The 23370-nt window shown below is 38.5% G+C and overlaps 2 protein-coding genes across 7 annotated transcripts; both read left to right on the top strand.

Moving 5' to 3' along the window:
- The first annotated feature begins 1104 nt into the window (after positions 1-1104).
- Positions 1105-6625, top strand: LOC137138292 (uncharacterized). Of its 6 annotated transcripts, none has more exons than XM_067525350.1 (7): positions 1105-1405; positions 2053-2166; positions 3264-3359; positions 3980-4032; positions 4284-4625; positions 4708-4788; positions 4954-5531. In XM_067525350.1, the coding sequence occupies exons 3-7, from the start codon at positions 3337-3339 to the stop codon at positions 4983-4985; spliced, it is 531 nt and encodes a 176-aa protein (XP_067381451.1). In that variant the 5' UTR covers positions 1105-1405; positions 2053-2166; positions 3264-3336; the 3' UTR covers positions 4986-5531. The 6 variants fall into 6 exon arrangements, with proteins under 6 accessions (XP_067381451.1, XP_067381446.1, XP_067381445.1 ...); XM_067525345.1 differs by lacking the exon at positions 4954-5531 and adding an exon at positions 5538-6625 and having other exon boundaries at positions 1134-1405; positions 2080-2166; XM_067525344.1 differs by lacking the exon at positions 4954-5531 and adding an exon at positions 5538-6625 and having other exon boundaries at positions 1134-1405.
- Positions 6626-12343: 5718 nt separating this feature from the next.
- Positions 12344-21516, top strand: LOC137137778 (tripartite motif-containing protein 16-like). Its single transcript, XM_067524425.1, has 4 exons — positions 12344-12659; positions 14637-14692; positions 14828-15187; positions 15835-21516. Exon 4 carries the CDS (start codon positions 19044-19046, stop codon positions 20712-20714), a length of 1671 nt encoding a protein of 556 aa, XP_067380526.1. The 5' UTR covers positions 12344-12659; positions 14637-14692; positions 14828-15187; positions 15835-19043; the 3' UTR covers positions 20715-21516.
- Positions 21517-23370: the final 1854 nt, after the last annotated feature.

Raw genomic sequence — 23370 nt, 5'->3', positions numbered from 1 at the left:
GGCAACAGCACCACCCAGTGAGCCAGAGGAATCCATGCAAGCTCTTACCACTCTTCTAATTACCTGTTAGTCAACTTCTTCTCCATTAAACCTTTTTATACACTGATTCATATACACTGGTATTTGTGTCTTCTAATCTTTGGGTCCTTATTGGTGACTAACCCTTACAAAGTGTTTCTAGGATCTAAACGTAACCCCGGCATTGGTTGTGACTGTTTTAAGGCCTGTTGAACTTGTTATCCCCACTGCTCCACTAAAAAACTGCCCCGTTACAACGTTCCACATCCACTGCTCTGCTGAATATGAACTTCTTTAAACACAAATGAACTAATAAAGCTTCAGATTGAGCCAAAATGTTCTAAATATAATCACTTGTCCTGCAATTGTAGTATGCCAAGCCTATTGTATTTGTTTTCAACACTTATGGAAATGTACAAATCTTCCATGTTTGCAGGTGAGTTGGTTGTTCTACTTTACATGGACTAATAAACACTAATATCTGTTTTGTGGCTGCTAACTTTGAGATCTGTTGCATTACTTTAGCCTGCTGACTCAATATAAAGGTTTGATTGTGAAAACAGCAGGATTTGGCTCTGAGGTTTTTCATGGATCTAAATACTAAACCATTTGAATTTCTCATGAACTTCAGCAGCTTTGGGTTGTAGGCAGTTTATTTACCTGTCAGCGTGCCCACCTGCATATGGACCTGATGCTGAGCTACCAAAGAAGCTTCACATTTTATAGACTTGAATTAAACCATCTCTCTAAATGATAAATGCAAAAACAATCACAATGCACAATGACACCACTGAAAATGAAGGGCTGCTTCTTTATAGTTGCTCAAGTGGTGCAGCTGGTGTTTGTGAAACAAACGAGGGACACTCCTCAGACCATGCGCAGTCTCGTTCAGGGTGACTGGACTGGTTAGCTTCTTATCAGTTCAGGTTTAGTTAGAACTCGTCTCCTCCCTCTCGGTTATTTATCAGTGTGTGGGTGTGTGTGTGTGTGTGTGTGTGTGTGTGTGTGTGTGTGTGAAGAAAACAGGTACTAGTGTTCATATAAATGTACTAATACAGACACAAGAGGTGAAGATTAAGTTTTAATTTCAATGTTTATAATTCTATAAAGCATTCCCACACATCAGTCCTCGGGATTTATTGGTGACAACATAAGCAAAAACGATCCAGATCTCCAACTTCACAACTCAGGTGTAACTTTACCTTCACGTTTCAGTTTCTGTTCATTCATGTGAAATTTTGACAGACCAGTTTTCCAAGTCTGCAGTCGGAACTGAATCAGATCTGAAGCACAACGTTAGTTGTGTTATGAAGCCTTTCGACAATCTGGCTTAAAACTAAATAAATCTGGTGACAAAGACCAACTGTTCGCAGCTTGATCCCAACAAGTAAGTAACTAAAACATGAAGTATAATTCACAGTTTGTTTTAAATGTGTGCATCAGTTGTGGTACTGCGGGTTGTGTTTTGACATACGTTGGGTTGTTGGGGAGAAAGAGGAAAACGCTTTCAAACCAGGTTAAAACTTGTATATTTGGTGGATTGAAAAAAAAAAAGTAGACATCTGGCTGAGTAAAATTAAAATCAGTGCTTTAAGGTTTTAACTCTTGTGACGTGTTAACAGATAAAATAGTGTTTACATTTTGCACAGAATCTGTGATTGCGGAGCATTAAAGGCTAATTTTGGTTTCATTTTAAAGCTTTACTGACACATTGCAACTTGTTTTCCCACAATTATCAGTATGTTATGCATTTTATTTAATTTCTTTTAACCTGAATCTGTTTGGCTCCTGAAACAGTTTTGTAGATTTTAAATGTAGCAGATATGTTCAGAATTTGTCAACTGGCCGATAGACTGTGTACATAACTGAAATGTAAAATGACCAGTATGTGTCCTTTTAGTTTGTGCTTAGCAATAGAAATTTCAATGTAATCCCAACCATTAATATATACACTAGGTAGAAATTGTTATCACGTAAAAGTTACCTGAGTGTCTTATGAATATTTTAAATATTTTTAATGTGATTCATTGTCAGGTGTCTTGTGCCTGTGATGTTATACAGCAGGAAAACTGTGTCCTCACCTGTTTGTCCACATAGCTTTGCTATGGAAGAGTTGGTGTCTTGAAGCAACTGGAGAAATATAAACAGGTAGCAGTGCTTTTATTAATTTTTTTTAACTTTGGCTGGAATAAATGTACTCTACCGAGGCACTGCACTCTGAATGAATGAATTAAATCAGTACGTACAGAACACGTACATAAACATGGTATTTAAAGTACAGTGGTCCTAATACACGTGCACTGGTTAGATCATAAACATTAACTCAGTATTCATATGTGTAAACACCCATTTACTTATTACATATTATATCTCTGATAAAGTTTTATGTGTCTAAGTTTTTGTTTTTTAATATAAAGCTGTCTAAATTAACAGTTCCATTTGACATATTGAAGCCTAATGGCACCTTATGAACATGACGGGCTGTTTCATTCTTGGAGAGGCGTTCAGATGCAATATGTAAAACGACCACTAGATGCTGCTAAAACTAGAGCGCTGCACCTTTTTTAAACCTCTTGAAAAAATTCCTAATCCTTTTAATATTTATTACTGAGAACAACAAGTCTTAGGAAATTCAGTCAGAATGAAACGTACATTGAAATACTTTAGTCACTTATCATATATTTTTAAATTATAAACTGATTCTGGTGATTCAGTGTACAGGGGATCTATCAGAATGTTCTTTTGTAATCAAATCTACATCTTCTCCATGTATCTGAAGGTTTTTGGTCATCCAGGTTTAGTTATCCAAAGGCTGGGTTGTATCAACTCAGCCAAGCAGCTTCTTTAGTCTGAGAAACAGCTGGCTAGAGGACCCAGTTCTTTCCTCGAGTCGATTTTGTTTCTCACTTGGTCTGAACAAACTCAGGTAGATAGGTGGATTAAAGGGGAGGGGAGAACAGGTCAGAGTCATAGGGTTGTAATGTTTCACTCTTAAACTCTGGGATCGTTTGATGTGTCCTCCTTGGTGGACGTGTAAAGTTGTCTTATTCCTGGTGATGGATGAAAGGGGCAGCATGAAAAATGGCAGATGGATTGTGTCTGAGGGCTCCTCCTTTGTTTGGAGAAAGATTCTCCATGTGACATAAATGGCTTCACGTACTCCTCTCATATTCATCTTTTCCACCGTCTTTTCTGTCCAAAATGTGCAAACTGTCATCCTCAAATGGGTGTCCTTTGTCCTTCAGGAAAGGTCCTAAAGAAAACAACCCCAGTTTCTTGAAAGCCAAAAAGAAGGCGTCAAGATCCAGCAGAAGAAAAATGCACATAGCAGAGCTGAAAAGGTAGTGATGTGGAAACACCACATACCTGTTCACTTTAAAACCACCAACACATTGAGACAGACACAATTACTTAAAAAAACTGAACACCTAAACACACCAGCAAGGTATTACGTGCAGTCCAGGTAAGTGAGCAGTGTACAGAGCTCTACACTGGAGAAACCAAGAGAGCATGGAGGAGGAGCAACACCTCAGGACCAGAATCAGCAGTGTACCTACACCTGAAGACCAAAGGACACACGTCGGAGGATGACAGTTTACACATTTAGGACAGAGAAGCAGGATGGTATTAGAAAAGCCGTTTATATTCACATGGAGAATCCTTCTCTCAACAGAAGATGCGGCTTCAGACACAACCTTTCTCCCATTTCCCATGCTGCCCTTTCATCCATCCCCAGAAAGAGCACTCCACACATCCCACAACGAGGCCACAACTAATGACCTCTGACCAAAGCTGTAAACATTACATCTCTATGACTCTGCTCTGTTCTCACCGGCCCTATTACCCACTTAACAAGCTTATGAGGCCAGGTGAGAAATGAGGCCAAGTCTGGAGGATGGAACTGGGTCCCATAACCACAGTTCCCTAAGATCAATAAATCATAAAACCGATTTTTTCACAGGAAGAAGATGATGTGGACCTTCCTGCTTGTGGGTCTGACCTTCTCAGTCTGTGGTTAGTAGGGCTTTACGCAATATAAATTCAATTATTTTTCTATAGTGTTTAGTCTATGAAATGAAAGGCCTGTGGCTTGAGTACAATGTTTCCCAGCAGCCAGTCAATCAACTCATTGTTGTAGCTTTGGTTTTATTTTTATGGTGGTAAAAAAAACACACTACTTTTTTAAATGTAAGGCTGGAGTCAAAAGTCATAAAGTTAGACATTAGTAAATTATCTGACTTCTGTTTTCTTTCTGTCCCCTACAGCGATGTTTCCTGCAAAACTATCTCAGCTCTTCTATCAGACAGAGGAGAACTACGTCATCTTCAGTTGGGACACTCAGACTAAAACTGATTTGTCTCTCACCAACCTCGTTTGCTTTATCCAGTCAGATCCTCCCAAACTTCTGTATCACATGGTAAATGGTGCTGAGTATCCACAGTCTGAGCAGTTTGCAGGACGGGTTCAGGTGGACAGAGATGCTCTGAGAGAAGGACAAATCAGACTTCATCTGTCCACGGTCACGGCTGAAGACTCTGGAAAATACAGGTGTGATCTAGCTGTTAATTATGACAAGAACAAGAAGAGATGGGGGCTTGAAGCTTCTGGTAAGAATCGGAAAAGAAAATGTACAAATAATGAGTGTACTACTGCACTACAGTAAAATACTAATACAGGTTTGTCCAACAGAACAATTTGTTCTGACTGTGGCCCAGAATAATGATGGTGGGGACAACAGTAAGACAAAGTCTGAACTGAAAATTACTACAGGTAAGTCAACATGGAGAGCTTTTGTATTTATGTCGTAATAGTTCACAAATGTATAAACTTTTACCTTGTAAACTACTGCTCAGCAAAGAAAACTATATACTTGGCAAAAAAATTGGGTCTTATTTTTTAGTTTTTGTGCTTTTTTTTTTTTCAACCTATACTCAGTAGAATGGACAATATTAGATGTGAAAGAATAAACCGGAGTCAACTCGCAGAAGGACAGAAACACATAGGCAGTACAGTATCTGTCCTCAAACACCGTTTGTTGAGTCCGATCTGTTGCCAGTGAAAGTCTTAATGTTCGCTGGCCAACAGGTGGTACAGTTGTGCCACGTAAAGGTTGAATAAAACCAAAATACTACTCGCATAAAACTGTTACAGCACAATCCTCAGAAATTGTTGAAGCCTTTATTAAAACTGTTTCTCCAGTGTTTATAACCAAGTTTTAACTTTTTACTTAGTAAATTTAAGTCAAGTTTATACATTTATGAAATAAAACGCAACACATCATTAGATGTTAAACCACTGGTTCCAACCTTTTTGGCTTTGACATGTCATGATTTCATTAAACAATGGTTTAAGTCAAATTGTACAACAGTCCACAGAACTTAAAAAGGAATTGTTTCTAACACCATCATCTGGCCAAGTTTAATTTGACTAGTACTTAAAAGCTCATAATAAAATTTGTGAAAACAGGTTGTTGTCTGCATTTATGAGTTGGTTAAAATCCTCTTGCTTTCTTTCCTCAGGACCTCCACAACAAGAAGACTCTGGAGAACTCATAAAGACAGTAGCCGCACTGTTTCTAGTACTCGTAGTAATAGTGTGTTTTGGAGTAATAGTTTCGGGACATCACAGAATTCTGGCAGCACGCATTTGTGGAGACAAGTGACAACAATGTATGAGTCTGCTATTTGTGTTTTGGTTTTATAATTATTTTTGTGTTTGAGTTGTTTGAACCAGTTTTTCCTCTGCACTCACAATTGTCTCAGTTTCTCACACAGATCTACAGTGTTACTTCAAACTCCAAATTGACCGGGAGTCATTCCCCATGTGAGGGGATTCTGTTAGTTACCGTTAGTGATTCTATTCTCAGTCCATGTTGATTCGTCCGCATGCTAAAGGCTTTATATCAGATCAGTGTGTGTGTGGCCTGGCAGCATACACATGGGTGTGTACTGTAGCAGAGGTGGTAGAAGTGTACATAGAAGTATAATCTTTTAGATGAAGTAGTAAGTATAGGTTCAGGAACTCATAATGTGTATTTTGAGGTAGGTGACTTCCATCTCTCACTAACTCTAAAACATCATTAAGGGCTGTAATGTTCACCAACAGACCCTGCAGTGGGGACATTTAGCGGAAGACGACTTGGGAAAAGAAATAGAGGACCAATACTACATGGTAAAATAAGGATGTATACTTTTGACAAGGGTCAATTTTTTTTTTTTTTATTTGCTGCTAATGACTTATGTTTTTATTTATTTATTTATACATTTTTTTGGTCATCAATTTACAGTCAAATTCAAAGATTTTGGGTAAATGTTGGTAGAAAAAAATACACAAAACACACAAACATTTTTTACTCAAAAGAATAAAAAAATATGCAAGATGTGCTTTATAAATATTGCCAAAGAAAGATCCAATGGAAGTTTTGGAGTTTTGGAAATATTGCCAGTGCTTGTGATTATACTACATGAATGTATTTTGATTGTTAAAAAAAGTTACACAATTCTAAATAACAGATATATGCAAGGTTGTATCTTGTCAATATTGTTAATGTTTGTAACTGTACTAAATGACATTTTTACAATGTGTTAATAAAAACATTGCAAGAAAATGACGCACACCTTTTTTTTACATATTGCTAATTCTTATGATTATACTACAAAGAAGATGCAAATGTATATGTGTAAAATCTCCCTTAAAACCAGGAAATTGCAAACAGTGCAACTCTTTCTTGCTTACTGTACTTAGAAGTGATTCCTTCAGTAAATGAAATATCTTATGTCTTTGGCACAACACTGCATATTTGCACGATTGTTTCTCTTAATATAATACACTTAAGTCGCAACCCAGCTCAGAGATCATGGCAATAACAGGGAATACACACAGTGGGAAGACCAAAGAAAGTATGTGTATTTACATAAACTACAGGACATAATCAGTCAGAGTCAGTGTGAGGATGTGAAAAGGTGTTGTACACCACAACAAGACAAAGACAAAGGAAACCAAACAACCCACCTCAGTAATAAACAGAGAGTAGAATTATCACCTTTCAGACAAATTCAAAACAGAGAAATTGTAACCTTGTAAAAGTAGAATTCATGCCAGAGCTGCTGTATTGGTTTGCAGTAGATTGGACATGTGTACCTAATAAAGTGTGTGACTGTTGCAGCTGGGTTAAAGCTCAAGTATTGTGGAATACGGGTTTTCCCCAGAACTTCTGGATATGACAATGCTTTCAATTTTCCATGTAAATAGAAATAATAGTTTAAAAATAATAATAAGTTTTCATGTCTGGACAGTGGAGAATTATTTTGAAGAAGATTTTTGAGCCACAAAACAGATGTGTCATGGTGATGTTGAAACAAACTATGAAAATGACAAATCCATTGTTTTACTGTTGCCAGAGGAGACGCAGAACGACATGCGACCACTCACACCCTCGTTCACAGGGAGTGAATACCTACACTGTCAGCAGGTATCGTCTTGACGCATCACCTCGTGGTCTGTATGATTACCTTTTTGCAAACGGCTGCAGCAGTTAAGTGCCCTACGGCAAAGTGACTCATTAAAATATTTTAAAACCCACATCAGTGGTAATACTCCAGCAGTTAGGCTGGAAAAATATGCTGTTGCATAGTTGTGGAGATAATATTCTCTAACGTCTTGCTTATGTTTACATTTTAAATTTAGTCATTTGGCAACTGCTTTTATCCAAAGTGACCTACAAGTGATGGCAGCAAACATCTATGTCAAAGAGAACACAACACTTTTTTCCATTTTTATTTTTTGATAAAGTTGAACCTGAGAAGAAAAATCAGTCTCTGGACTATATGTTGCACCTTATTCTGTTGCAGTTATTTTGATTGATTTATGTGGTGTCTTTACAGAAGCCAGACATCAGCCTGAACCTGGACTAAACCACACAGTTAACCGAGGATGGACCAGTATTTGCTGCGCTGTGGGACTGACAGCTGTTCTGGTTCTTCTGTTTTCTTTGTCAAGTAAATAAGAGACTCAGACTCCTTGGGTAGATCAGAGGAAACTGTGGACACAGTAAATCCTGGTTTCTACTGGCAGGAAATAAAATTGTATTTCAGGATACATTAAACATACTGCAGGTAACCATAGCAACAAGACAACAAACTGTTTACATTCTTAATATAATAATTGAGCATTGAGTCCTTGCTCACAACTGATTTACAGAAATAATGGAGTTGATGCACCATAGCTCTGTGATGCTTTTCTAACAACAGAAATATTTAAATCCTATCAGTCATGTACTCGACTCCTACAACATGTGTTGAAGTATTAAATTGTTGTCGTACACAAGAGTTTATATTGAAATTAAGCTTTAATTTAATTCATTGAGTATCACAAAGAAACAGGACTTTGTGTTTCTGACATCCACAGAAAGTTATTTTTTTATTTACATTTCATTTTCATTGATACATTTTAAAATAAGGGGGTACTAGCACATGGCTGTATAACAATCATATTTACATAGTTCTCTGTGAGCAATGAATTGAGATGAGCAGCAATTTGTGCTTTTTTTATTATTTTCATTTTACGGGTGTGTGCGGGTCGGTGGTTGGGTGGGTGTGTGAGTTGGGGGTTGATTGGGTGGGTGGTTTACTCCCTGCAGGTAAACATTGGTGGGTCAAGTACATAAAAGCTGTACTTATGTAAAAATACAAGTTCAAAAATGTACTCCTGTAAACGCACCCACTGACATTGATACTTTAATACTTTGACTTTTTTTTCCCCCCTGTCTCTTGCTGTGGACCAGTGTTCTTAGTTGGTGCCACCCCACCCCCCAGTTTGGCTGGGGGGTGGGGTGGCACTGGAATAAAACACTGATGAATCGTCAAGAGAAATAAAGTGAGGATGCACAGAATTAAAGAACGACAGAAACAAATCCCCTAACAAGGAGCCAATATGGCTCTTGTAGCATTATTTTGCTCTTTGGACCTCACTCATTCCAAGTAAACACAGTAGATATTTGTGACCCCACCCCACACTAGCACATGTAGCTGCCTTCCTTCAGAAGCAGAGGAGGTACATGATGGAGTGAATGTGACACCACCATTTGAAGCTACATTTTACCATGAATTCAGCAGCTTTAGGTCTAAAAACTGACCATCCGTTTTTTAAATAAGACCATGGAAGGAGGAGCTGACACCTAGTTTACTGAAGAGATTAATGTGTTGCTAGTGATTTGTTGTCATGAAAGTGGTAAATTATGAAACGTGTAGTGTGATTGTAACCTGTAACACAACTTCGGTTATTTTCTACCACTGTTGGTAAGGGTGTGACTGGCACTGTTCACTAATGTGTGATACTGAATGTAGCTCAAGGCAGCTCAGTCTGCAGTATTAGTATGTATCATTGTCATGTTCACATAATTGTGTATGAGCCATCCACAAAAACATATTGAGAGTCAATAATCGAAGCAAAGCCCGATTCTATCTGCATTTCATCCAGTATTTTGTCTTTCCTGAGAGAGTTTGTGGTATCAGGTAAGGACAGTTAGTTTTAGCTCCACATTTCGACTCGAAACTTTGGATCAAATTCTTAAGTTTGTCTAAAGTGAAACATTTTCTAATTCAAAGGAGGAAACCAATATGCAGTTCCAATCGTATAATACCCTCAAATAAATAATGTACTACGAGAAAGGAAATGGCCTGCAGTGACGGGGAAGTTATTTTCATTCTTACTCAAATCACACGCCCATTTCACACCATTGAACACACTTGCACGGCAGCTTTTAAACATTCTTCATGAAGTCCCTGTGCTAATCAGGGGTCAGTGATTGAATTTTTGATTTCTTTGCTACACAAAACCTACAAATGTATTATGCATGAAGAACTGTCTATAAAAATGCAAATCTATAAGCTCAGTACATAGTACACACACTAAGTCAAGTGTGCAGTACTTTGTTTCCTAATATCTCAGTGTACACGTAAAGGGTTAAAAGTTGGTAGTTTTAAAATAAATTAGACCTACTGTTTGCAGGTGGATCCTGTCAGCTGAGCTCCTCCCCAATAAGTGCAATAAGTAACAAGCCAAGTTTATGTCAGAGGTTTGGATTTTATTAATGGCATTGACATTAAATGAGGAAGAATAACTATTAAAGCAAATCAGAACAAAACAAAGTAATTGAAGACCTCGGGTCAAAGTGTCTGTTCTCTTTCTGGCATTAAGAGATGATAAATTTACATCTTACAAATACACACACATGAATACTTGATGGGGTTTTAGAGGTTTTTGTTTTACCAGTGGTTGAGCACAGTTCACATTTCTTCCCTCACATTTTCTGTGTTGTCTTCACTGGCAAAAGTACAAAAGTACAAAGCAGTTTCTCAGCTGACCGGTGCTGAGCCTTTTCAGCTGCCTGCTTCTCTAATAATTCTCAAAATATGTTCCTGTATTTTATGCATAACAATAAGAAATATTATCTGGTTTAGAAAAACTCGGCAACGGCATGTTTTTAGTGGGCTGCTGTTATTAGCTGCATTTCTACATCAGTGAAGTTGTTTAGACTTGATTAAAAAAAGACCCGACATTACTGTGACTCACTTTGATAGATTGCTCTTCTGACTCTGTTCAGCAGGTCCAGCTGGCAGAGGAAGGGGGTGGGGGTGGGGGTGGGGGGGATCATTTTGAATCAACAACTCACAATAATGTGCTAAAGATTATTTTGGTAAAATAGTAAAGTAAAATGAAATAAATCATTTGTATGACCTCTTACAGGTGAGTTTGTTTATTCCTACCTAGATTTGGACCTGATGCTGACCTGCCTACCAGAAGCTCCATGTGAAATGGACTTTAATTGAACCAAATCTGCCTCAAACAGGATGAACCTTATGTTACTTAAAGTGGACTCTGTGGAACATAGGACATTAAAAGTCATTTCACATTATTACACATGACCTAATTTATGGACATCTGTGGTTGGATTTCTTGTCACGTGTTGATTGATAGTTATAGTCATGCTGCTATAGGGTTACACTGCCCCACCCCGATGCACTGAGCCCCTTTCCTCCTTTCTCCTGTTCTCTCCCCCCACATTTATTTTCCACCACTGTGTGACATTTACTTTGTGTGTTCTTTATCTGCTAGTTGTCTGTCTCACTCGCTGTCCCTTTCTGTATGTGTCCCCAGCTTTGGATTTGTACCTACTGGTCCTACTGCCCACCCTGAGCCTGGTTCTGCTGGAGGTTTCTTCCATTTGCTCGAGGGGGATTTTTTTGTGTTTCCTCTACAGGGCTGTGTAGTCTTGACTTTTATTATGTAAAGTACCTTCAGATGACTTTGTTGTGATCTGGGGCTATTTAAATAAAGTTGTATTGAATTGAATTGAAATACATCAACAGCCTCACAAACCTCATTTAATTGTTTCTATGTGGTTGTGGAAAATTTAGTCCTACAATGTTATTAGTTATCACATATTTTTACATCTTTGTATATAGTGGTGGATTAGCAACAAGAAGTTGCAGGGCAGATACGTAGAAATAGTGAAGCAGAGAAGCATAAATTGTCCAAATTGTTACAGTATTCTTACACTGTAAAATCAAAAATGCCTACTGTAAGAATCTGGCAAATTAAAGTCCCACAGTTATCGATGTCTGTTATAAGAAAAGGTGGTTCTAATATTTTGACCACCTCATTCATTTTCAATAGGGTGGTCAAAATATTAGAACCACCTCTTCCTATAATGCGCTCTAGTACGACTCCACTACTCACTTTGACCTCCATAATGAACACATAGTAGAATTATCACCTTTCTGGCAGTTTCAAGCTAAACTGAGAGGTTATAACCTCGAAAAAGTAGGATTCATAGCAGAGCTGCTGGATAGGATTGCATTAAATTGCCCAGATGCTCATATTGTTGTGCCTGATCGGTGTATAAAGTGTTAAAATCAGCTCTGACTTTGTACCACCTGTGTCTGTATTTAAACTTTTTTTTTTTTTTTTGTCCTTTCGGCTTATCCCGTGAGTTCAGGGTCGCCACAGCGACCCTGGGTCGCCACAGCGGAACTTCCGCGAGTTTCCTTTTGGGAACTCCCACAATAGTACCTATGCGAAAAAAAAAAATGTTAATTTGGCACAGCTTTTTTTTTTTTTTTACGCCGGATGCCCTTCCTGACGCAACTCTTAGTCTACTTTAAATAGCATATTAGAATTTCTCTTGAAATCCGTGCTCTGTCTGTCTCTGTCTTTCTGTCGCATTGCGGATTGTGAGCCATGGATCGCATCAAAGACTCAGACTTGGATGGTGGACTTGCCCCTCCTTAAATGCAAGGTACCCGTGTCCCTCGCATAGGTACTATTGTGGGAGTTCCCAAAAGGAAACTCGCGGAAGCGCAGAAACCCTGGTGGCACTGCTGCTTTTCCTTAATGTATTCGGTGAGTGAGGACGTTTGAGAACTCCAGACATACAGATTTATGATAACAGGGTCCACGGATTTCCACGATGTCTGTGGTTCTTTGTCACCTGCCGATTCCTACAGCACTACCACGATCAAAAGGTTTTTAATCTACAGGGAACTTTTAACTTATCCACACTGGCTTGTGATTTATTATAAAACGTCTTTCCTGCGGATTTGCCAAACGATCTTCTTCGGAGGAAAACGCTGTTTTTAAAGGTAGGAAATTGTTTTGTAGTGATTCATGACTTTGTTTAAAGTAAGACACCGGCTGTTGTGAACACGTATGAATGAATAAATATGAACACACCGCTTGATAAACCGAAATCATTTTGCCTTTTTTCTTGTTTAGTTGATGCAAATGTGGGAGCAGTGTAACGTTTTCAGCTTCATTACTTTATGACTTTAAATTTGTTTTCGCGTGGAAAGTAGCGGACCAACGAGGTGCGTTCACGAAAGCCACGAAATGTTAAGATTCTTCCTGGTGTCTGTAACTTTGGCAAGTTGTTATTGTTCCGTGTTTGTGTAGTTAGACCTGTATGTTTGTATTGATTAATATCAAGATAGCATTACGATTTTTAACGTTATTACAATTCTTAACGTTATTTTGTCAAAGACCTGTTTCTGTTATATCATTTGTTTTAGAGTTTATTTCCCTTCCTTATCCCGTAAGCTCGGGGTTCTAATATCTTGCCCACCGTCTTATCATTTTATTAAATTCAAATATATATGCATGCAGTATTTATTCATGTTTTAATTTGTTTATACACTTAATATTTTCTTAAGTAAATTCATTCAAACTTCCAAATTGGCAGCTAGTAATAGTAGTTTATTTTCCTTTGTGGTTTTTGTTAGACCGTCTCTCCGTTATCTGTATTTAGTATACAAATAATAACCAAGTTTCCCTATGATGTAATAACCGTGTTGTGGATTTACACTGTCACCTCGCTGCCTATTAAGTAGTTAAGGGACGTTCACTATCACTGCGTCTTCGAACGGCTCTTGGGTCGGAACAAAAGGGGTTCGGGTTTTAGTTCAGAGCCGTTCTTTTTGATGATTTGCGCAAATTTCCATGCTTGTCCTATGTCCAGACACTTTTTGAACAATAAAAACAAGCCATCTCTAATATTGTCAAATTTACTCCTCTCCAGGCAGTTTGAATTGTCCGTTGCTGTAATAACCGCACCACTCTGTTCTTTCTGTAGTGTAGTGATGTCACAGGTCCACAACGCTACGCTGATGTGCTGTGGAACACAAATAAACATGACAAAATGAAGAATTTTGTCCGAGTACAGCTAAAGTTCAAATCTCTCTTGTCTGCTTCTCTGTGGACTTTTTGCTCTGCAGGTGTGTGTGTGTGTAATATGAGTAATTTAGGGCTGTTAGAAAGATAAACCCAGTAACCCCCCTCCAGGAATGACTTCCTGCCCTTAAAATGTGTTATTTCTAATAACAACTGGTTGCTTCCTATTTTGTTTAATTTTACTTATCAGAGTTTTCACTATGAAGATCGATTCTGTGCACAGTTTATATTTCAGGTAAAAAAAGCACACTATTGATAAGAGTCTGGAGTATTATGTAAAACAGAAAATGTTGGTATGTGATGTAAGAAGATTCTTAAAATATCCTCTGTGCAAATGTTTTAGCCTTGACAGTCTAAAAATCTGAAAGATCTGTAATTAAAATTAATGTCTTCTGTTTGTTTTCTCTCCCTCTGATTCTTTTGCATTCATTCACTTACTTCTAAGTAAGTCTAAATAAAGTTGTCTAGTGAAGTCAAGTATAGTTGGACATTTCTGTCCTGCAACTTGTTGTTAATCAGCCACTATATACACTGATACCAAAATATCTGGATTAAACTAAGATCAGTGTAGCTATAAAATGTCCATAAAGTTTAGTGAAGGTTTGTTAGGTGAAAATGAATCAATTTCTCTAGTTTATTTCTCACAGTACAAACAAAGTACTGCAAACATTTAAAAATTTAAATACTAAATAAAAGGTTAAGTTTTATATATTCTGATAGTTTACAGTTCACATTGTTTTTCTCACTAATCATAAAGTACTTTGTTCAGTCGAGTTTAGCAAACTGGATGATTAATCCTGATCTGTAATTATTAAGGGAAGTCAGATTTTTTTCTTCTCCTGTAACTTTGATGTGATGTGTCTCTGACTCTCCTCCTCTGTCTCCTCTCACAGGATGAAGATGATCTTCAGGATCCTGCTGCTCATCAACCTGATCTCATGTGTCTCTGGTTAGTTTATATTTTTTTATATTTTCCAGAAACAAATATATATATATATATATATAACTCTGATCATTTTATATATAAATGATCAGAGTTCTCAGTTATTCTGCTCCTCACTGTGTGTCTCTGTGTCCTCAACAGGGACATTTGTAGTGAATGTGACACAGACGTCCTATCAGGCAGAAGAGAACCAAAACATCACACTGGAGTGGACCTTCACCACCAAACCTGACACTTCCTCCAACTCACTTTATATCTACTGTAGCTTGTTTATTGATGACAAAACCCCTGTCCTGTTTCATATTCATGATGGTGTTGAGGTCTCACAGTCTCAGGATCAACAATTTTCAGGACGAGTCCAGTTTGACAAAGACGTCCTCAGAGAAAGACAAATCAGACTTCAACTGTTCAGACTCAGGACTGAAGACTCAGGACTCTATCGGTGTGTGGTGAGCACAGATTATGGTCGGAGCTCTGGTGAATGTCAGCTTAACGTCAGTGGTGAGTTGATCAGTAGAACTCAGGTGTTCACTTGGTAATTTGTATTAAACACAAACTATTGATGAGCTGAATAAACTTTGTTTTGCAGACATTTGTTCATAAACTAAATTAGTGGACAAATAAAACATTGATCTTTGTCAAGAAATTTGATTCAAAATCACAAATGTACCTCATTAAAACTACAGAAAAAGTCATCAGTCATCAGAATCATGAACATCTGCACAAAATTTCATCTGGATCCATCCAGTAGTTGTTGAGATATTTCAGTCTGGACCAAAGATCTGGACCAACTGATGGACAAACCCACAGGGTGGAGCTGTGACTAAAACTGTCCATCATGGTTAAAGAGACCTGATTTGTCCTCCTCTTTAAACTACTCGTTTTGTCCCAAACACACAAATATTCAATCTCCAGTGATGTGAATCAGAGAAAAGCAGCAGATCTTCACATTTGAGAAGCTGGAACCAAAATAATATTCTTGATTGTACTTTGTCTTAATCTGCAAATGTAAAGTTTCAGATTATTATTGTTTCAGCAGCAGTTCAAAGATTGAACTCCCTCTATAAAACATAAATGTTCTGTTTATAGAAAGAAAAGATGAATTTATGCTCAAAGTCTGAGAAAAGTCAAACATTTGTATTTTACAGCTGCAGCTGATCAACCTGAACCTCAGAGACCAACTATGAGTCCAGAACCAGGGAATCGGCGAAGGATTGGACTCTACGTTGGACTGGGACTGACAGCAGCAGCAGTTCTGCTGGTCACACTCTGCTTTGCTCTGAGTTGTTGTTTCACTAAATCTACTGATAAGACTGAAAATCCCTCTTCAGTGGTTTAACAGTTCAGTTTGTCAGAGAGCAGACTTCTCTCTGTCCCTGAATCCTTTGACCCTGTTGGTCCATGAAGCTGTTTTTCTCTGACCTCTGGGCTTTTCATCTCTGTCACTATCTCCATGGACTGAGACAAACAAACAGGATGAAACGGAGAGGAGAGACTAACAGGACTCTGTCTGGACGACCCCCATCTATCAGACCAAGTCATCAGAGCATCAGTACAAGACAGGTGTTTAAAAAAAGAAAAAATGGATTAGCATTTTATTATGCTGAATGAAACAACAAGTGAATCAGAGGTCAGATGACTAACTTAAATGTAAATCAAACATCTAAGGTGTTCAGTGCAGGAGGGTAACCAACAGTCAGATGACCTGTGTGGCCGTCACAGAGATATTGAATCTACGTTGGGTCTCTCTCTTTCCTCACCGTAGATAAGGAACGTGTAAAAGAAGAGCAGGGAGCCCTCCCAAACCACTTAACTCCAAATAGTCATAAACAAATAATAAACAGCAGGGGAGAGGTCAAAATCCATCAACACCACCATAACTCTTGGCATTCAAACTTTTCCATAGAGGACTCTGCTCATTATGGATTATTATTGTGAACTTATAACCAAGCATCTCAAGGACCCCTATTGCTGTGGTGTACAGTATATCAGCATGTTGGTCTCAGTAGTGATTGTTTGTTGTGCTCCTCTGTCAGACTTTCAGAAGGTGGTACTTTACTTAGTCTCTACCTCAGAGGTACATAGTGTCCATCTTAGTCATGATCTTCAATCTCAGGTCAGCTGCTGTTGTGTTAAATTTGCCTGGGGTTGTTCTTGAGTTGGAACCCACTCTCAGATTGTGTGGGTGGTTAGGGAACAGGGTCACGTTAGCATAGGAAACCGGTTCATGGCACACAATCACTATTTGGTACGATATCAGTCCTGTGTGTGTGCCTTACTTATCAGGGTTTACCTCTCTGGTTGTTTTGAGTCCATTTGTTGCAGGTCTACAGTGGACCTGTTGTTATCGGAGGCATTCATTTTTCAGGTTGTCCATCCATCCGTCCCATTCTAGTCAATGCATTATCACATTAGTGCCTGTAAGATTTATTTTATTTTTTTTCAAATTTGGGAAAATTGAAAAGGTTAGAGGTCAAAGGTCAAGGTTGCTGTGGCCTCATGTCGTTTAGATTCTTGTGACTGCAGTATCCCAGGAACACCTACTGAGCATCCACTTGGACTCAGGGATAATGATTATTGGCCTTAGTTCAAAGGTCAAGGTTGCTGTTAAATCATGTCCATCTCTTTTGTCGCCCTCATTACTGTGAATAAACTGATTACATGTTGGGGGTCAAAAGTCAAAGAATCTTCAGGGATCTTCCTTCGTGTGAATACACTAAGTATGATGTCTTTGTGAAGTGATTCTGTTCTGAGCTGTAAAGGATGGTTTAATTTTCCACTGAACAGATGTTTAGTTTGTTCCAGCTCTGTAGCAGGGATTGAGCTCTTACAGGTGGTGTAGTCGCCCCCTTGTGGTGAAGCTTCATATATGTCATCCACATCTGTTCTGTATCACAATTATGACAAGATCAGAGTTATGTCTACTGAGATATTATGTTTCCTTTGGTTTCAAATGTTTTTCTCATAGAACAAACCCACAACTACATGAAGTCACTTGTCTGTATCAGCTGCTATAACTCTGTAACAGGTCTCAGGAGTAAAGTCCAGGTCTGGAATCTAACTTCGGTCCTAAGTGTCATTAAATATTAAAACCAGTATGAAAAATAAAAGCCAAATCAAACATAAATCATTTAACTTTGGAAAATATGATAAACAGTAATTGGTGCATTGTTCAAACAGTGTTTTACCTTTTATGCGCATTATGAAACAGTTTTTTCCTTTCAGCTTATCCCATGAGTTTGGGGTCGCCACAGCAGATCATTGTCTGCATGTTTGGCACAGTTTTTTGAACCACTGACCCTGTGGTCTGTGGACGACTGCCTTACCAACTGAGATACCTATGTTTGCATTATGAAATCATTTTCTATATTTTATTAATTGCTTTAAATGCATTTGATGTGATTGTCCTGTTCTTGATATTGTATATAAAACACCGATGTTGTGTTTTTGACTTCAGGACTTCCACAACACAAAAGCTATGGAGAATTTATAGCAAAGTAACTCCACCGTTTGTTGTAGTAGTAGTAGTAGTAGTAGTAGTAGTAGTATGATTTGGACTGATAGTGTCTGAAATCACAGAATTCTGGCAGCATAACATAAACTCTATATACAGAAGTCCAAGTACCTGCCTAGAAAAAGTTCTCCAATGCTGTTTACAAATCTACATTAGAACAACTGCATCACGCTGACATTAGTACAAATTCTCATCAGACTCCAGATATAATCACTAAAAAACACAAGTTCCCTAACCCACAACACAACACATTGAACATCTATATTTAAAACACATTTTAGGGCCTAAACCTGTGGGATTCAACCCCGGAAGCTTTAAGTTCTTCACATTAAAATGTTTTATCTTTATTCTACTTTGTTACTGCAACTTTTGAACTGTAGATGATTTCACTTTTTTCAGAGCAGGTATTGATGCATGAGAACTACTGTCTCTGCTGGTTAAACCAGGTTATTTTAACCCTAGTCAACACCAAGTGATGGACTTCAACCTTTTAGAGCAAAGGTTCACAAGCTTTTAAGCTTGTATTATACACTTCATAAACTCTTCTGTTTTTGAACCAATAAAAGAAACAGCTGGATTTGGAATGAGAAAAATTATCCTGATGTTACAATAAACATGTTACCATAAGAGTCCTCTCCCTCTTCCTGCTGTCAAACGCAATGAGTTTCCTCTGTCACATGTTCCCTTGTTCCCTCCCCTTTAGATCTACATTGTGAAGATGGGTGTAACCAACATGTGGTGCAGACAGGCTGCATTCACTGCAGCAACACATGTTGTTTAGATCAGAGCTCAAAACTCGTTTCAGTTCTAAGGAAATGAAACAGTTGATCACTGAGAGGAGAAATGGCACAGAAAGGAGTTCAGCTGGACCAAGAAACCTTCTCTTGTTCCATCTGTCTGGATCTACTGAAGGATCCTGTGACTATTCCCTGTGGACACAACTACTGCATGAACTGTATTAAAAGCTTCTGGGATGAAGAGGATTGGAAGAACAGCAACAGCTGTCCTCAGTGTCGTCAGGCTTTCAGGCCGAGGCCTGTGCTGGTGAAAAACACCATGTTGGCAGTTTTAGTAGAGGAACTGAAGAAAACTGGACTTGAAGCTGCTCCTGCTGATCACTGCTATGCTGGAACTGGAGATGTGGCCTGTGATGTCTGTACAGGAAGGAAACGCAAAGCCCTCAAGTCCTGTTTGGTTTGTCTGATCTCCTACTGTGAGAAACACGTCCAGCTTCACTACGAATCCCCAGCCTTTGAAAAACACAAGCTGATAGACCCCTCCAAGAAGCTTCAGGAGAACATCTGCTCCCGTCATAACGAGGTGATGAAGATTTTCTGCCGCACTGATCAGCAGTGCGTCTGTTATCTCTGCTCCATGGACGAACATAAAGGTCACGACACAGTCTCAGCTGCAGCAGAACGGACAGAGAAGCAGAAAGAGCTCAGCGGAATTCGGCAGAAACTTCAGCAGAGAATCCAGGAGCGAGAGAAAGGTGTGAAGGTGCTTCAGCAGGAAATGAAGTCACTCAGTTGCTCTGCTGACAAAGTAGTGGAGGACACTCAGAAAATGTTCACTGAGTTGATCGGTTTTATCGAGAAAATCTGCTCAGACGTGAAGCAGCAGGTCAGAACCCAGCAGGAAAGTGAAGTGAGTCGATCCAAAGAGCTTCAGGAGAAGCTGAAGCAGCAGATCAGTGAGCTGAAGAAGAACGACGCTGAGCTGGAGCAGCTCTCACTCACTGAGGATCCCAACGAGTTTCTCCACAGCTACCCCTCGCTGTCACAGCTCAGTGAATCTACAGACTCCTACAGAATCAACATCCGTCCTCTGAGCTGCTTCGAGCATGTGACAGCAGCTGTGTCAGAGCTCAGAGATCAACTGCACAACGTCTTCAGTGAGAACTGGAAAAGAATCTCAGTGGCAGTGAGAGGAAGGGATGTTTTACTGGCACCAGAGTCCAAGACCAGAGCCACATTCTTACAGTGGTCACAGGAGATCACACTGGATCCAAACACAGCAAACACACAGTTGCTATTGTCTGAATGGAACAGAAAAGCAACAGTAATGACACGTCCCCAGTTTTATTATCCTCACCCAGACAGATTCACTGAGTGTCGTCAGGTCCTGAGCACAGACTGTCTGACTGGGCGGTGTTACTGGGAGGTGGAGTGGAGCGGGGAAGGAGTTTTTGTAGCAGTCGCATACAAGAACATCAGCAGAGCTGGGGACTCGAGTACATGTGTGTTTGGGCTCAATGACAAATCTTGGGCATTATACTGTTTCAGAAAAAGTTATCAGTTCATTCACAACAAAACCAGAACTCCAGTCCCAGGTCCCTGGTCCTCCAGAATAGGAGTGTGCCTGGATCACAGAGCAGGTCTTCTGGCCTTCTACAGCATCTCCCAAACCATGACCCTCCTCCACAGAGTCCTGACCAAATTCACTCGGCCTCTTTACGCTGGATTCAGGTTAGATTCTCCTGCAGACACGGCCGAGTTCTGTAAGCTCAGATAGAAACAAAGTCAGTGGATAAAAATCTGTAATATACATCAGATTTCATTTTCATTTTATTCATTTAGATTAAATATCAATCAAATACCATGAATAGTACAACAATAGTGCATCTACTCATTTGTTCTGTTAGTGTTTGAAGCTCTGGCAGATTTCACTTCCTTCTTGCTTCTTCTTCATGGATCTTAACAGACAAATCAACAGACTGTCCAACATCGTAAATACAGTGTTTGTTCTAACAACAAATGTAGAATTTAATTAATTTATTCCTTTAACAAACCCAATGTTGTTTTTGTAAACTGACATAATATTAACGTTTATAAACTTTTCTTTTACAAATACTGCAGCTGAAATTGTGCCTCAGTCAGACTGATTGTGTGGGTTTCTTCTGTTGGTCATTTTTAATCCAGACTTAAAACATTTTGTGTTTAATTTTGTCTGAGTTCACATTTGATTTCAAGCATTTTCTTGTTGTTCAATCAGAAAAAGTCAAGCAAACATTTCACATTCTCATGTTCTGTTTACAACCTGAGAGCTGGTTTTTATATTTTAAAACTAAAAACTAAAATCTCTGAATGCTCAGTGTTAAAGTGATTCCTGTGAACAAACTGACAAAGAGTCATATTACACATATTTCAATCTGTCTTTAATCAAGTTGTTTCAAGCTGCCAAACACTCTGTGACTAAGAACCTAAAATCTGAAACAGGATTCACAACACAATAGCGTCCTCTTGTGTCTGTCATAATAATCTGTCCACAGTTTTAATCTCCACCATGTTAAGACTATTAAAGCTTTAAAATCAAATGCATGTTTCACACATAGTAAATCATTTCAAACTGATAAACACTGTAAGTTAGTTTCTTTGTGTTTCAGTTAAGAAATGTGTTGTGAAGGTGTGAGTTCAAATGTTGAGAAGGATCATTTATAAGCTGGAAATCTGTGGCTTCTGTTTTCATTTCATTTTCTCTGTAATGTCTCAGTTTATTCTTCTTCATTCTTACACAAGAACATAATAAATCACTTTCTCTGTCTCTGAACAGGAACAATTCTATATTTAGATACAAACCAAATATATTGATTATTATCCAACATTTTGATGATTTGAGTCTTTCAGTTCTTATTTTGTCACCATCTTTTTGTTTAAAGTCTCCTCTGAAATATTTAAAAACTGGACCTAAAAATAAATGTCTGTGCACAACAACAGTTATTAACAACAACGTAGATATCAGCTGATACACAACATTGATTCTGATCTTATTGTGAAATCATCTACTTCATACACAACTTTTCCTGCTTATTGGAAGATCTACAGGTTTGAGTCCCTCTGAGCTGCATCTGGTGAATCATCAGAGCAGCAACAAGTTGTGTTTTTAGAACTTTACAAACACACACTTCAGGCAGAGCTCAGTGTAAGTTCAGGAATCAAAGCACATTAGTTAGTAAATTGTTCATTTTCTCCAAATACATAAAGTTAAATTATCACTAAAAACTAGGAGGAGAGAAAGAAGAAAAAACAAAGCAGCATCTCTCCTTCATGATCTCTATTCTGAATCTCTGGAAAATGTTTGTGAAAAATGTGTCATTAAATATCAAATTTTAGTGCAAACAGTTATTGAAAATGTCTTTTACTCAGACATAAATGACAACTACTCACGTTAACACAACAGGTACCAACATATTTGTGCAGTTGGGGTTTTGTTGACTATCAGTGGTGGATTTCTCAGCAGCAGGGGGAACCACAGGCTAAACAGTTTCTGTGCTGGTCTGATGCTTTTACATTAAACTACAGTACATACAGTACATGATACAGTCAAATTATCTGCTTTGTCCTTTTGATTTAACACCAAAATAATGCAACAGGTCCCAAACTTTGGCTTTGGAAACAGATTTACACATTTTATTTCCTGGTGTATCATCACATTTTGGGATTTGATTAAAACTTTAACTGCAATTAAGTTTCTGGTGCTAAGAAACTGAGAACCCTGACTCATTTTAAAAACTATAAATATCAAACACAAAAGTCTAAAATTGATAGACACAAACCATTGCTTTCATGAGGGTGCTTAGAAACTGTACTGATGTTACTACCTCCTCTATAAACATACCTTTAAATACCTTTAAGTTAATAATGAAACTCCTTTGACTGAGGTGTGTGTGTGTGTTCCTTAATACACAGGAACAGCCAGAAGAGCTGCTTTTGTCAAACCCACAGCACAGTAAACACTGATCCATCCCCACTTCACTGTGTGGTTAAGTTCACACTCAGGTTCAGGCCAAACTCTGGCTGCTGAAAACCACAGCACAGCGCTGCTGTCATAGTCACTTGAGAACACACCTGCCACACCTACATTTAGCAGCAGTGGCTAAAGCTCCTGATTAAAGCTTGAGCCAAAGACAAGAATCATATCACACAAGGTGTTTCACTCTCCAGATGCTCTGTTGGGAGACTGAAGACTGAATGTGAAGATTCAATCTTTGAAATACTTCTGGTAGTACTGTACTTTGACTACTCAGAACGAAGGTGATGAATCAGAGTTTCAGTTTCAGTTTCAGCAGTTTCAGCAGTGTAAAGGAAATTTATTTCTACACCATGGACACAGAAAATCCTGGTTTAAGTGACCATTGAATCATTGTTTGCAGCTGATCTACAGAAATAAT

The sequence above is a fragment of the Channa argus genome, chromosome 12 (assembly GCF_033026475.1).
Source record: "Channa argus isolate prfri chromosome 12, Channa argus male v1.0, whole genome shotgun sequence".
Taxonomy (NCBI): Eukaryota; Metazoa; Chordata; class Actinopteri; order Anabantiformes; family Channidae; genus Channa; species Channa argus.
Note: the sequence above shows the minus strand (reverse complement) of the source record. Positions and strands in the feature narration are given on the sequence as shown.

Coding starts and splice junctions, on each gene's coding strand:
- LOC137138292 (XM_067525345.1), top strand. CDS start 3,337: ATGCACATAGCAGAGCTGAAAAG. Junction 3,360..3,979: donor CACATAGCAGAGCTGAAAAG/GTAGTGATGTGG, acceptor ATTTTTTCACAG/GAAGAAGATGATGTGGACCT. Junction 4,789..5,537: donor TGAACTGAAAATTACTACAG/GTAAGTCAACAT, acceptor TTCTTTCCTCAG/GACCTCCACAACAAGAAGAC.
- LOC137137778 (XM_067524425.1), top strand. CDS start 19,044: ATGGCACAGAAAGGAGTTCAGCTGGACCAAGAAACCTTCTCTTGTTCC.